The sequence below is a fragment of the Leucopleurus acutus genome (genome assembly GCF_964270905.1).
Source record: "Leucopleurus acutus genome assembly, chromosome: 8".
Lineage (NCBI taxonomy): Eukaryota > Metazoa > Chordata > Mammalia > Artiodactyla > Delphinidae > Leucopleurus > Leucopleurus acutus.
The window spans coordinates 98647867-98662028 of NC_139151.1; the positions used below are offsets into that span (position 1 = coordinate 98647867).

The 14162-nt window shown below is 48.3% G+C and overlaps 1 protein-coding gene across 1 annotated transcript in view; it reads right to left on the minus strand.

Moving 5' to 3' along the window:
* Positions 1-12011: 12011 nt before the first annotated feature.
* Positions 12012-14162, minus strand: part of OSBP (oxysterol binding protein) — a 32237-nt gene continuing 30086 nt past the window's right edge. Inside the window, exons 12-14 of the mRNA XM_082845582.1 lie at positions 13970-14151; positions 12966-13186; positions 12012-12864 (exon numbers count right to left, since the gene is read on the minus strand). Of these exons, the coding sequence (XP_082701708.1) occupies positions 12722-12864; positions 12966-13186; positions 13970-14151 (546 nt within the window). The 3' untranslated portion in view covers positions 12012-12721. The remainder of the gene's footprint in view (positions 12865-12965; positions 13187-13969; positions 14152-14162) is intronic.

Below are 14162 nucleotides of genomic sequence, written 5' to 3' on the forward strand. Positions count from 1 at the left end.
TCCTGGCAGTAAATGTGCAAATATTGGCACTAAGTGATAATAGTTCACACACTGTTTATTAAAAGCGCGGTGAGAAGACTGGGGTTCCAAGAAATATTTCAGGTCAACACACGTGCTTATAAATCACATCTTCCGCCGAGAACCATTCTTCACCAAATTTCTAACACGCTGATAGGACCCTGACTTGCGTGTATAGACAAACGTTTTTGAAGTCTTCATGTCTGTCGTCAATGAGAAACGCTTGCAAGCCCAGTGTAACTATACTTGGCATCAAACTCAAGACCTTCTACGTGCAGACCGGAAGTGGTGGCCATCACACTATGAAACACCCGACACGTAGTCTAAGTGGACTGGGTCCAGGTCATTCCATGATTTGTGATATCTTTACGAGGTTTAAGCTCTTAGGATCCTCGCAGTGTGTGGGATCGGGGAGGGAGGTGAGCCTTCATGGGAGACACTGTAAGAAAAGGAAGGTACTCCAGACCCCAGTCCCGTCCAATGATGAGTCAGCAAAAACTCTGCCGAAACCCGGGATTGAACCAGGGACCTTTAGATCTTCAGTCTAACGCTCTCCCAACTGAGCTATTTCGGCGAGGACGATGGATCTCTCGACCCTGTTAAGGAAACTTAAGAAAAAAATTTAAAAAACTAAGACTTTCTTTCATCTCTACATTTCCAATTCCCAATTTCACCTTCCAAATTGCATCTTACTTTAGCTCTGAGATTCCGAGGGCAGTGAGTGAGAAAAAGAATTTCTGTCAATGTGGGGAAATTGTCCCAGGCTACATATTCTTGTCTTCCTGAGGCTTTTTTTACGTCTCCCCAGCACCCTAATAAGAGGAAAGACAGCCGCCTACTAAGTGCCTACTGTGTGCCTACTGTGTGCCCAGCACGTCCTCTACGTGGTGTCAGTTCAGTCCCCACCCCCCCACCCCTGCCTTAAGGTTGATATAATATGATAATTTTTAAGTGAAATAACTAATTTGCCCTCAAATCATCCAGAACCGAAGCAGAGCTATTCAGCTCCAAAGCTCGAAAGGTCTTGGTAGAGAGAGACTTTGATTTGTCTTTTCCTTTTAATTTTTGGCGTTTTGTTTTGTTTTGCTTTTTTCGCACTTTTCACCCCTTGGTGAAAGGGAGAGGGAGTGAACTTGAGGACAGGAAGGAGGAAAGAGCCAGGAGGCCTCAGTGCTCTCCTCCCCTTGTCCTCTCCTTTCCCCCACCTGGTGTGTTCTTGTTCGGTCAGGAAATGATCGGAGCAAAGAGACTCCACTTTTCAAGGTTGCCAGAAATGCACTCGCTCACTTTCCAGGGGACTTCCTGAGGAAGAAGGGGCAAAATCCGAGTGTTTGCCTCAGCTCCCTTACTTTGTTCCCCTGGAACGCCACCTGAGTGCCATGATTCACTTCCTTCCAGAAAGAATCCCACTCTTCCTTGGGTCGGTGACCATTGCTGTCACCTCCGCACATACCAACCAACACAAGTCACATGACTACGGGTTCATGATCTTCACATATTGGGAACATATTTCTTTGAAATGGTTTCTTACCTGTTTCAGTGTGTCTTTTGTTCCCTCCCTAGACTGAAAGCTCTTTAATAATAATAGCTGCAACGTACTGCATGCTTGCTTTGGGGCAAAGACTCAACTAAGCACTGCTGCATGCATTGTTACCTCATTTAATCAGCACAGGTTTATGAGAGGGGTGCTGTTACTATCATTCCCTTGCTCCTGATGAGGAAGCTGTGCTTTGGAGAGAAGAAAATTGTGGGTCTGTGTAGGCACAGGGTAAGGCATTCAGCTTGGAGGGTGAAGGGGTGAAGGCCCTGCCTCCCACTTGAGTTCTATGTCCACCTCCGCCCTGCCCCACCGATCAGCGTCCTTTGGGTACGTTAGATACCATAGTCCATCACCTAAGAGGGCAGCTGACTCAATCAGCCCACATCCCCATCCTGTTAATGAGTTCAAGATCGACTTTCTTCTGTTGCCTGGCAGAAGCAAGGAAGGCTCAGTCTCCAGGTGGGCAAGGATGTACCTGGTCCCTTCACCTCACAGGGAAGATTAGTTTAGTCTTGGTGAATCCATGCCTGAGCTCTTGTGTCCACAACCCGACTTCCTCAAAACTTCTCAGGAGCCAAATGCTGTCCTTATTAATTTGTAGTCAGTGGGAGCTAACATTTTTGTTTTTCGAACTACAGGACACTTCGCATTCCAGCCCCTCAAACGCATTCTTTCCCAGCAGGCACCCTCCTTCTCCCACCAGCAGAAGATGCCATCTCAACCTCAACTTCTCCCTGGATTCAGGGTTACACTTTGGGGGTTAGCGGAGAGACTGGACCTCAGTAGGGAGGGGGAGCTGCCCTGCCTGGTGCTTCCGTTTCTAGATGGCATCTCTTCCTTTTCAGAGCGCAAAAAATATTCTCTAGAAGGGTAGCAAGGTGGAGTGGAAGGGTGCGGGATCCGTCCCACAATCCTCAGGCACCCAGAGGGAGGGAACCCCAGAGAGAGGGTCTGCAGGGCTCGCTCACGGAGAGCGAAGGGAGGCGGCGACTGCGGGAGCCCCAGTGACTTCCTGAAGGCTTCGTCCCCCTTTCTTTAATTGCAGCAGTAGTTGAGACCAAGCAGCCCAGTCGGCGGCTGCCGAGTAAGCCTGCTTATTTAGACCCTACAGCGATGCACTGCGAATCTCCTGGAGGTCTTTGCACAAAGGCTCGTGGTGTCTGCCTGCCTTTTACCCCCGGGAAGTGGTAGGAAACGCAGGGTACACGCTCCACATTTTACTCCCTTTTCCAAAGGCAACCGGCTAAAAATCAGAGGCCCCTAAAGCTAGTTCTCACTTTTAACTTACCTGTTAAAAAAGGTAAACTCCGCCCGAACAGGGACTTGAACCCTGGACCCTCAGATTAAAAGTCTGATGCTCTACCGACTGAGCTATCCGGGCTCACAACGAAGCCTTGCACTCCGGTGAATGAAAGCCATGTAATCGTTTGCGCTGCAGCTAATGGGCGGGATACCAGATGAGTTTCCGGACTCCTCCTTTGTGTGTGATTCAATCCAATTCCAGTCCAGAGATCCCACGGCGCCGGGCAGGCGAAGTGGGGAGTGTGGAAAGGTGATTAAGTCGTTCTCTGGCAGATGAATACAGATTTCTCAAATAAAACAGAACACGTCCTCTTTTATATAGAGACCCCTTGGCAAACGTGAATCCTGATTTCTGCAAAACCCTGCGGAGGGAGGAGAAGCCGCTTACTCACTGTCCCCGCCCCTCCGCGATTCCTTGCCCTAAACCCAAAGCGCACAGGGTCGGAGACCACAGTTCAGTGTTAAAGGTACCAAGCTGCTACTTCTCCCGAGAAGCGCCACTTCGCAGTTCCTTGTTCCCATCCTAGGCGCCCACGAAACGGATGAGCTGAAAGAGACGATCTGGGATCCAGCCAGAAGTGGTGGCAGCCACCACCGCCCTGGGCTCTAAGAGCGCGCCCGCGCCCCGCTCGCCACCCTCGCCAGCCCCGCCCCGACGGGACTGGCCTTTGCGCACGCGCGCTCACCCCACTCTGGGTAGGGTGAACCCACCTCCCTCCACTTCTCAAGCGTACACGCCACTATTTTCGTACTACAGATCCCGCTATACCTTTTCAATCCTCTGGGCCTTGGCTCACGGTGTTCCCTCTAACTGGAATGCAACCTCCCTTTCACTTCTTCCCCCTCGTCCGCCCAAAGCACTTTCGAGGACTCAGCTTAACCTCCATCCCACCCGGGAAGCTCTTGGTGACCCGCACCATCCCTGGTCTCCTCCCCTGCACCGTGGAGCTACTATAGAGCTGGTAGCAGACCTTTGGGACCGTGTAATCAATGCTTTAATAGAGGAATATATACTTTGGTAACACCGAGGAATGACTAGAAGGTGGGTAGAGCCGAACCTGGCAGGAAAAAAAGACATTAGAACCGTGCCTTGAAGGGTGAGTAGGGGTATGCCAGGCTTGCGAGCTTGGTGATGCAGGCAGACACACCTGTATTCTTCTCGGAGCTTCCTGCATGTATCCAAATACTTCCCAAAGGGATTCCTCAGGCTAGAAACTGGGAAGGGTTTGCCCTTTCAGGGCAAAGGCCCAACATTTCCTAGGAGTATGGTGCCCACCTTCATGGTCCCGAGGTGGTTGACCTTCGTTCAGAGCACTTTGTCCTCGGGGGCAATAATAAAAATCTCACCCTTCCCTCTTACCTGTGTGTAACACTTTAAAGCATGCTGACTGGGTGGATAGAGATTTATTTATTTATTTTTATTGGCTCAGGGCATTGTGGGGGCCGTCAAGTCTAGAATCTGTTGGGTTGGCCAACAAGCTGGAAATTCAGGTAAGAGTTGATGTTGCATCTTGAGTCCAGCTTCAGCAGGGCAGCCAGCTGGAGGCTCAGGCAGGCTTTCTGTGTTACAGTCTTGAGGAGAATTCCTTCTTCATCAGGAACCCCCCCGTCTTTGTTCTTAAACCTTCACCTGATTGGACGAGGCACACCCACATTACGGAGGGTAATGTGCTTTACTCAGGGTCTACTGATTTAAATGTTAATCACATCTAAAGAATACCTTCACAGCACCACCTAGACTGGCATTTGGGCACCATAGCTAGCCAAATTGACACATAAAATTCACCATCACACGTGCTGACATACATCACGCAAAGTTTGAACTGCCCGATCTATTCATCCACCATTTTATTTTCCTTCCTTTTGATGATCATTCAGAGTCCCTTAAGCAAAATGCATCCTTCCACCCAAGAGCGCAAAGTTTTGGGGGCTGAAGCCCCTCATCAGCAGGTATCTTGGCACAGATTAACAGAAAGGGGAGGACAAATAATAGGTCCAAAAGCAATAGTTCTCCATGTTGCCTTTTATGTGAGGACTAGGTCTCATTCCTCTCTCCCCATGTCCCAACCTGGGAGCTGGCAGAAAAGAAAGCATTCCCTGAGCGTGTGTTCCATTGCACTGCCTTGAATGGAGTGTCTCATCGTCTTAACACGATTTTTTTTTTTTTTTTTTTTTTTTTTTTTTTTTGGGCCTCTCCCGTTGCAGAGCACAGGCTTCGGAAGCGCAGGCTCGAGTGGCCATGGGTCACGGGCCCAAGCTGCTCCGCGGCATGTGGGATCCTCCTGGACCGGAGCACGAACTCGTGTCCCCTGCATCGGCAGGCGGATTCTCAACCACTGCGCCACCAGGGAAGCCCGATTTTTTTTTTTTTTTTGAGATTCATTCCAGCTTCCAAATCTCCCTTTCCTCCACCCCCATCCCAGGCCAGAGCGGACAGCTCTGGAAGCCTGGGACCAGGTGAGATGGCTGATTCCTGGGGTGTTTCCTGGTGATCCCCACCAAGGTCTTGTCCGGTGGTGGTGAGAATAAATTAGCTGATGGACACAAATGCATTTTGAAACCTGAGAGATGAGAATAAGAAATTACCAGTCTCTTCTGAAATCCACGTCGTCCTGACTATAGTTTCTGAGTCTCTTTCCGGGGACGCGGTGTGGGGTGGAGGGGCGCATCCAGAGATGTGTGGGGATATGATGTACAATAGTGGTTTGCGACTTAGCGAATAAAAATACAGTTAAATTTGAATTTCAGAAAAATAACGAATGTGTATTATGTCCCACGCCAATCTTTGGGAGGCTTATACTAGAAATAGTCATTGTTTCTCCGAAATTCAAATTTAATTGGGCGTCCTGTATTTGATTTGATAACGCTAGTGTAGACCTAAACCAGAAAGGAATTCCAACCCTACCCCACCCCGCCGCCGCCACCATCAGCAAAAGCTGTCCTTGTTATTGTTAAACCCCAAGCTGAAATCGACGATTTCTTTCTGTGCAGCCCCGCGCCCCGCACGTGGTGGCTCCATGACCGCCAATTGCCCCTGCGGAGCGTCGGCGCGCCCGTCCCAGCGGAGAGAGAGTCCAACACCGGCAGCTCCTGGAAAGTGGTGGGAAAGAAGCCGGCGGGCTGGGATGAATTAGAAAGCGAACGGCGCACCGTGTGTGGGGAGAGCCCGCCGGCCACACAGAGCAGCCACACAGAGCAGCTTAAAAGCAAAGACATAAATCCCTTTACGGTTTCCTCCTTCCCAGAGAAAAGAAAGAAAACTGGCCTGTTCTTCCGCATCCACCCAAGCACATTATCATCCATGCTCAAGTGAGACCTGGGCAGCAGCCTGAGATTCCCCCCCCTCACAGAGGGTTAGACGAGTACGCACGTTATTGAGAAGAGGTTAGTCACAGAAACCCGGGATCGAACCAGGGACCTTTAAATCTTCAGTCTAACGGTCTCCCAACTGAGCTATTTCGGCTTTCCTTGGAAGAGGTTTTTCTCATATCTATAATGAAATAATATCTGTTCCATTGCAGCAAAAAAGGATTTGGATATAGGTTCAGCTGGAGGTAGGCACTTAAATATTAGAGGTGATGAGGCAAGGCCTCTGTTTATAAGCTAGATGTGATAAATAATTTTACTTTTCTCTGTGTTTTAACTACCCTGCAATTTGCTTTTCTCATTTAAAACTAAATCATGGAGGACTTCCCTGGTGGCGCAGTGGTTGAGAGTCCGCTTGTCGATGCAGCGGACACGAGTTCGTGCTCTGGTCCGGGAAAATCCCACATGCCGTGGAGCGGCTGGGCCCGTGAGCCATAGCCGCGGAGCCTGTGCTCCGCAACGGGAGAAGCCACAGCAGTGAGAGACCCGCGTACCGCAAAAAAAGAAAAAAAGTTAAAAATAAAACATGGACTTTTTTTTTTTCATGTCAGCTATGTATGTAGACCTATTTCATTCTTTTTAACCCATGCACAATATCGGATTGTATGGATATAACACAATCCATGTAATCAAATACCTAATGATGGACATTTTGACTTTTTTCCCCTAGGTTTCATTATTAAAAACAATACTGCAATGACTATCCTTTTGTATTTGTTTTTCTTGTGAGAAGGCAGATTTCGCAAGACCAAAATACATGAACATTTTGAATTTTTCAGATATTGTCAAAGTGATTTCAAGAAGTGTATGCAAGAGGACAGACAGGAAGGCCATCTGTAAAGATTTCAAATGTCAATTTACAATGTTACCTCCTGATGAAGTATACATAGAGTCATTGTATCTGTATGTTAAAAGCATTGATTTGCTAAACCTATTTAAAGTATACCTCAATTTTTGTAATCTCATCCTGACGTTTAAAAAATTTGAAACAGGGGCTTCCCTGGTGGTGCAGTGGTTGAGAGTCCGCCTGCCGATGCAGGGGACACGGGTTCGTGCCCCGGTCTGGGAGGAACCCACATGCCACGGAGCGGCTGGGCCTGTGAGCCATGGCTGCTGAGCCTGCGTGTCCGGAGCCTGGGCTCTGCAGCGGGAGAGGCCACAGCGGTGAGAGGCCCGCGTACCGCAAAAAAAAAAAAAAAAAAATTGAAACACATAGACATTGTCAAAATGTGGAATTGGCTCAGACCTCTCAAACTCTGAGAAGCGAGCTGTGGTTTAATAATATCCCCGAATATGCTGATTTATCCCACCTCCTCCTCTCATTTCATAATTTTGTGACCCTTGCGTTTATATATATATATAAAATTGCACTAGTCCTAACCCTAATTGAATCAGAATCTCTGCAGATGGGGCTCAGGATTATATATTTTTTAACTTGCAGGTGATTTTAATGTGCAGTCTCTCTCAGCATCTCATTCCTCAGTTCTCACAAAAATGTAGCCATTACATTTGGACCCATGTTTTAAGTCGCTTATTCAATCTCTCCACAGGCTCCTCCAACTCAGAATGCCCCAAAATGAACCCATCTTTCCCTCTAGACTTGTTTAGCTTGCTACCACCTTCCTTCTAAGTTTCCTGAGCAAGAAAAATACAAGTTTCTCCCTTCCTCCCTCCCTCTGCTCTCCACCAATAATCATACTCAAGTGCTGTTCATTCCAGGCAATACTGGAATCCCTGCACTTCTCTTCATTCTCACAACTTCTCCAATCTCTTAATTGATCTGACTACCTGTCAATCATTTTCCACACTGGAACCTATCACCCTGCTTACAAATCTTTCACTGGCTCCCTTGCTGAAAACGAAAACCAAGGTTTCTTTATGTGGTATATGAAGACTTCCATGACTTGGGCCTTACCTCTCTCCGTCACTGTATCAGTGCCCTCTCCTTGACCTTAAACTCCAGCCATTCATACAGCCATCCAAAAGCAGGATGCTCTCCTCGACTTTGCTCTCCGTCTTTATCCATGCAGCATCTTACAGGGTGCCCTTTCCCTAACCCCTATCAAACCTGCAACTCTCAACTCAGATACTTTCTCCTAGTTGTACTGAATAGAAGGCTTCCCTGACAGGTCTTTATCCCCTCCCTCCCCACTCTCTATAGGATGGTTGCCCCTCTACAGTGCTTTCATGCCATTTATCAAACTAGATTGTAATTGCCCGTTTATCTGAGCTCTTTCTTGCCATTTGTATCTCTAATGTTACGTTATGTAACAAGCTGGAAGTCAATGTTTAATGAATGAACGAATGGAGACATTCCTAGCCATACCTCTCTCAGGGCCAACTGGTTCTTTACTAACTTCTTAAATCACCTGGTCAAACTCAAGTGTGACCTCTGCAAGGCTACTGACAGAAGATTCTGAGCTCCTTAGTTCTTGCCTTTAAAGATGCCTCATCTGGCCAGCTTGCTTCCTTCCCCTGGGGGATCACTGTGAACCCCAAAAGGAGCGCTCTACTTGAAAAGACAGTAGGGAGGAAAGACTGAGGAGAACATAACCACAGATTATTTTATGAGCTTCAGAAGGGAAAGCCAGGGAAGGCTTGAGGGATGCCTCCCACAGGGCAGGGCACAGTACTGGGCAAAAGCTTTATAAACTTTTAGAAGCTCTAAATTTTGATAGTCTTAGGGTTTCACAAGGTATATACCTTATAGTGAATAAATTCTAGACTTTTCTACACTTCCTCTTAGGACTCTACAATAGGTTGATTTTCACTTATCTTGCAGACCTTTGAAATGTATAGGTTTAACATTTCTGTGGGACTTCAGAGGTCCCTGACAGGTGTAATTTTGAATCATGAGTAAGCTACACTCCTCGCGATCCACATCCCAACCCATCATGTCACAGGAGCCCATTAAGGACTAAAGGAGGGATTATTCAAGTTTCAGGTACATTGGACTGACCCTATTGGAGGAAATGACATACCATACGGTATTCAAAATTGCAGGATGCAGCTCTCACAAGCGTCAAGGGTCGACTACCGTGGTTTTTAGCTTGCCAGAAAAAAAAAAACGTTGCCGATACTTAACATCAAGGCTAAGTGGCCTTCCCAGGAACCAGGCTAGAAAAGACGACCCCTGACTACATAGCTGATTTTGTGGGCATGAGAGCCTTGAGAAACCAAGGAGCCAGGAGGCTGAACTTCAAGAATGCTCCTTCCGGGACATCCCTGGCGGTCCAGTGGTTAAGACTTCATACTTCCAACGCAGGGGGCGTGGGTTCAATCCCTTGTCGGGGAACTAAGATCCCGCATACCAGACGGCATGGCCAAAAAAAAAGAATGCTCCAATGCGCCTTCCTTCACGTGGGACTCCCAAAATAATATTATCGACATTAAGAAGCTTCTGGAAACAGAGATACGCATTTCTGCACGATGTATAATCCAGGAGGAAATGACTTAACTACCAGCCGCCTTCCAACCCAGCTTCTCACAGAGCACAAGTTTGTAAAGGTCACAAACTCTGGGGTTAAACCAACCCAGCTTTGAATTCCAGTACTGTGACTAACCAATCAGCTATGTGACCTTGAGTAAATTTATTTAGTTTATTTTTTGAGCGCCTTTCCTCATATTCAACGTGACAATTGTAAAATATACTTCTTGAAATTGTTTAAGCGGAAGCCTGGCAATGCTGAGAGCTCCAGTCTCAGCACTCTGGACGCAGAAGCAGACGCTCAGTGATGTGCGGGGGGGCCCCCCCTCCGGGCAGGAATTGGCGCTCACCCTCATCGGAGGCCTCTCCATGCCCCTTCGATCACTTTGGCCACCTTCTCCCCTCCCTAAACTGTGCAGAGAAAAACTGAACAAGCATTTTCACTGTCCTTTACTTCTCTCCAAGGTCTTCAAATCAATACTCAATTGCTTATGTTTCAAAATACAGAATTTGAATCCTTACACGGAACAGCTAACTAAGATCCTGAAAATCTAAATGGGCAAGAGAGATGAAATTCAAGAACTTTTATTTTTTGAGGTGAAACAGGCCCAGTATCAATAACACTAGAAACCGTTCCCCTATGGCAAGGTGGGACCCTGACAGTGACATGGCACTAAAGCATCGGGGGCTCTTAAAACTACTCATGTGGTCATTAGGTCCTCTGGAATGTTGTTGAATAGTCGAAGCATCTGGAAATCCGCGCCCAGTTTTTCTTTCCATCTCCCATGAAGATCAAGTTCCCAGACTGCCAAGAACAAATCACCCAGGGGCCACTTCTCCACCTCTTCCCACTGCCTCCTCCTTAAGTAGAAGTGAATCAGACAAACAATATGACTTTTTAAAAATTATTTAATTTAGTAGTTTTCTTGGAAAAAAAACAATAAGGCAAAAAAACCGAAAATATATATAGTTTTGTTTTGTTTTCATGTGACTTTATTTCACCTGAAGGACTCGAAGCCTCTTCCATTAGCAGGAACCTCACTGGGGATCAGGCTGGAAACGTAGTGCAGACAACGGGGAGCGGGAGCGGGAGACAGAGCAGGGAAGTGCCGTCTGTTTGGGGAGTTCCCGCTGTCTATAGCTCCGCCCCCCACCCCAGTTACATCAACGCTTTTATGGGCCTCCTTGAAAGCAGCAGCCCTGGAATAATCCCTTGCTTACGCTGGGATCGAGCTGAGTCCGCAGGAGGAACTTCCCCAGGAGGTGTCCCTGTCTCAAGTTCATCACAGCTAGGAAGGAAGGGATGGCAGGGAAGGAGTAAGATGCTATTTACCCAGTACAGATCCAATTTCCCTGCCGGGACGGCTTCCTCTGGAATGATTCTCCCCCCAGGACCCACGCTGGCTGAGGCTCGGCAGTTACGGAACAGAAACGAAAAGCACTAACGAGAAGCGTACACGGAAGGCACCTCATTTGTGATCCTCAGCCAGGGGCGGGTGGCACGGCAGGGTCAGATTTCTGAACAAGACAACTTAAACAAGTACGGAACAAAAAAATGAAAGAAACCAGGGCCCAGCAGGAGCAGTTCTCTTCCCCACCCCACGCGACGGCGCCCCGACTCCTAGGAAGAAGGCTCTTTTGGGGATCAGCTCTGTGTGCTGAGATCTGGACAGAGGCAGGCTCAAACCGGAAATTACCCTCCTGACTTTCTACCCATACTCTTCCTAGTAAGAGAAGGAAAAAAGGTTGGAAAGAGGTTAGGATTTCATTTTCAAGAGTCAGGTAATTAGAAGAGCAGAGTTTAGACAGCAGTGGGCACCTCATGATACAAACCATGGACAAGGTCCCTGCTCAGTAACCGCTGGGCGGGATCCTGATCAGGTTTGGAATCTGTCTGCCCCTGAAAGAGGGAAAGCAGAGGGGGCTCCAATCCACATCAGTGTGTCCAAGAGAGAGTCCCAGGGAGACAAGTGATATCAAAAATCAAGATTCTTAATGGGAAGAAGGAAAATCAAACCAAAAAAGAATTAGGTTTTTCTCTACATATATATACTATACAGATACTTAACGCATTATTCCAGAGGTGGCTCCAGTCCACGGGGCTTGAGAGATGGTGAAAACTTATTCCAGATAAACTCCTTCTCTCAGATTCTGAAGCAGATCAGAATGGGACAGGTAACGCTTTGCTCCACAGGGCACAAACCCGAAGCAGTACTGCGCGGAGGGAGAAGAGAGGAAAGGCAATGAAGGACGGGGGAGAGGAGGAGCGGGGAAAGCAAGAGTGGCCAGCAGTGTTCTTCCATCCTGCCTCGTGTTCTCAGAAGTTCTCCGCCTGAGCAAGTCCGTAAAACCCCTCCAACCGACCACCCAAGTGGCCCCGGGTGCTGTCAAAGAAGATGGAGAACAGCAGCAGGGTGTTTTACGCGAGTGAAGATCGAAACTTCCAAGAATTTAACTCTGAACGTCCCGGCCTTGCAAAACAGTCCCTCTCGCAAGTGTTCCAGTGCCACGGTTTTCTCCGCACCGACACCCCGTTCAATTGACCCCATCTGTGAACACTTCATAACGTCACGCCCAAGCTCCACCACGCGCATTCACGATGCCTCTGTTGGTAAGTCTTACGTGGTGTTTCTTTTTAAAGGGAACCTCTAAAATCAGCTCTCGCTCTGAACTGCACCGGACGCCCCCCGCGTCATCCTCTTCCGCAGGTCCTGGCTGGGCAGGCTCTGTGAGGGGAGGGTGAGGGACAGCATCTCAAACCGGGGCAGAGGGAGAGGAAAGGGTCAAGAGCACGTGACTCTGCAGAAGCGGGGACACTAACACTCAGCCAGGACGCCTCTCCCTCACACACACAGTATCCAGAATGTCGACTTCAGTTTCAATCAGCTAAGGCAACCAGCCAATCACCGCCAACGGTGTCTGCTTCTGGTGATTGATTTGGAAAAAATGATTGGTTAAGACAGACAAACTTGAGGAAAGCTCTCCGTAAGAGAGTCACAACTGCCAGCTTTCCCGCACATCCTCTGTCCTCTTCTCCTTTGGATCCTCCTCCTTTTGTCACGGCCGGTTCAGAAAATGTCCGGGCACGAGCTCCAGTCCTGTTTCTCTTTGCACTCCCAGTATCCTCCCCTATAAATATGGGTTAACTCCTTGGTAACAGGGTCCTTCTTCCGCTCGAACCACAGTGCCTTGTAGGGATCGTAGGGCGTGCCTAAAAGGGAAAGAGGGTGAAGAAAAACAGAATCAGAGCTGAAAACACATGGGCATTTGCCCGCATCGGGACTGGGAAACAGAGTAGAAGGCGTCCACTACCATCCTCCGTGGCTTTCATAGCTTCGGCTTCTCTCTTCTTTCTGGAAAGTCTCTGTTTTTCCTCCAGGCGCTGCTTCTCTGCATTTGCTTCATCCCAGCGCCCATTCTCCATCAGTCTCTGGTCGGGCCGTAATCGGCTGTCTGTGGGGGCAGTGCCAGCTTCCCAGGCATTGAGAGTTAGAGCCAGCTCTGAGAAGTAGTACATGTTTTCTGCATTCTTCCTAAAAGTAAAGGGTGAGAAAGAGGAAGGGTAATGCCAGAGCTGAGACCCTTTTAGTTAAAGAGCACCAACTAAGTTCACTACAAGGGCTACATCACCCTGGCTGTGCTACAGATGGAAAGACCCCAGGACCAACCACATCAGGTTCACCTAATTAAGAGACCCGACTGGACCATTCCCCATCCCCTCCCCAGGATCACTCAACTGGATAGTTTTCTGGGCCTGTGCTATGCTCAGGTGAAATTAGGAAGGATGAAACATTCTACTAAATAAAACTTCTTTCTTCCTGTTTCCTTCGCTTTCTTTTTAACCTCTTTCTGGGATAACCTTGGCTATTACCGAGGACTGAACATATTAAATAGTGACAGGAGACAAATGGCCTCCACCTCAATTTCTTTCCAAAGTCCTGCACATTATCTCAGGGACCTTTATACTGCTGCTAGGCCTTTGGGCCACAGGTGGTGGGCATCTTTCTCCTCTAGCCACTTCTGAATAGTTCTACTCTAAATTATAGAAAAACATCCTTCGGAATCACAATCCAAAGGACCTTTAGGAAACACCAAATGTTTTTGGCAGACGTGGTTTGAGTAGTTTGAACTTTCCTGGGACAAGGCACGCTACAACCCAACCACACGGGGACCACCTTCTGGTCATATCTCCAGGTTCCGATGCCCCGCGCTCAGTCCCTCACAGAATTAAGTGGGAAGGAAGGCAGAAATGCCGCAACACCGCTCCAAGGCTGAGGTCACAGCAGGACCCGGGCGGGACCCACACTGATACTCACGGTAAAGGATTCCGCTTCCACAGCATGACCCTGCTTTCCTCTGCTTCGTGGCCTCGCTGCCGAGCGTCACCCCCATTTTCCCCAATGACTGGCTGTACTTTGAAACACTCCATTTTCTCATCCCACGTCCCCAGAAGGGCAAAGTGAACTTTTCCTGATGGGTCTGTCACTTCCCCTGTCACCTACAGAGGGA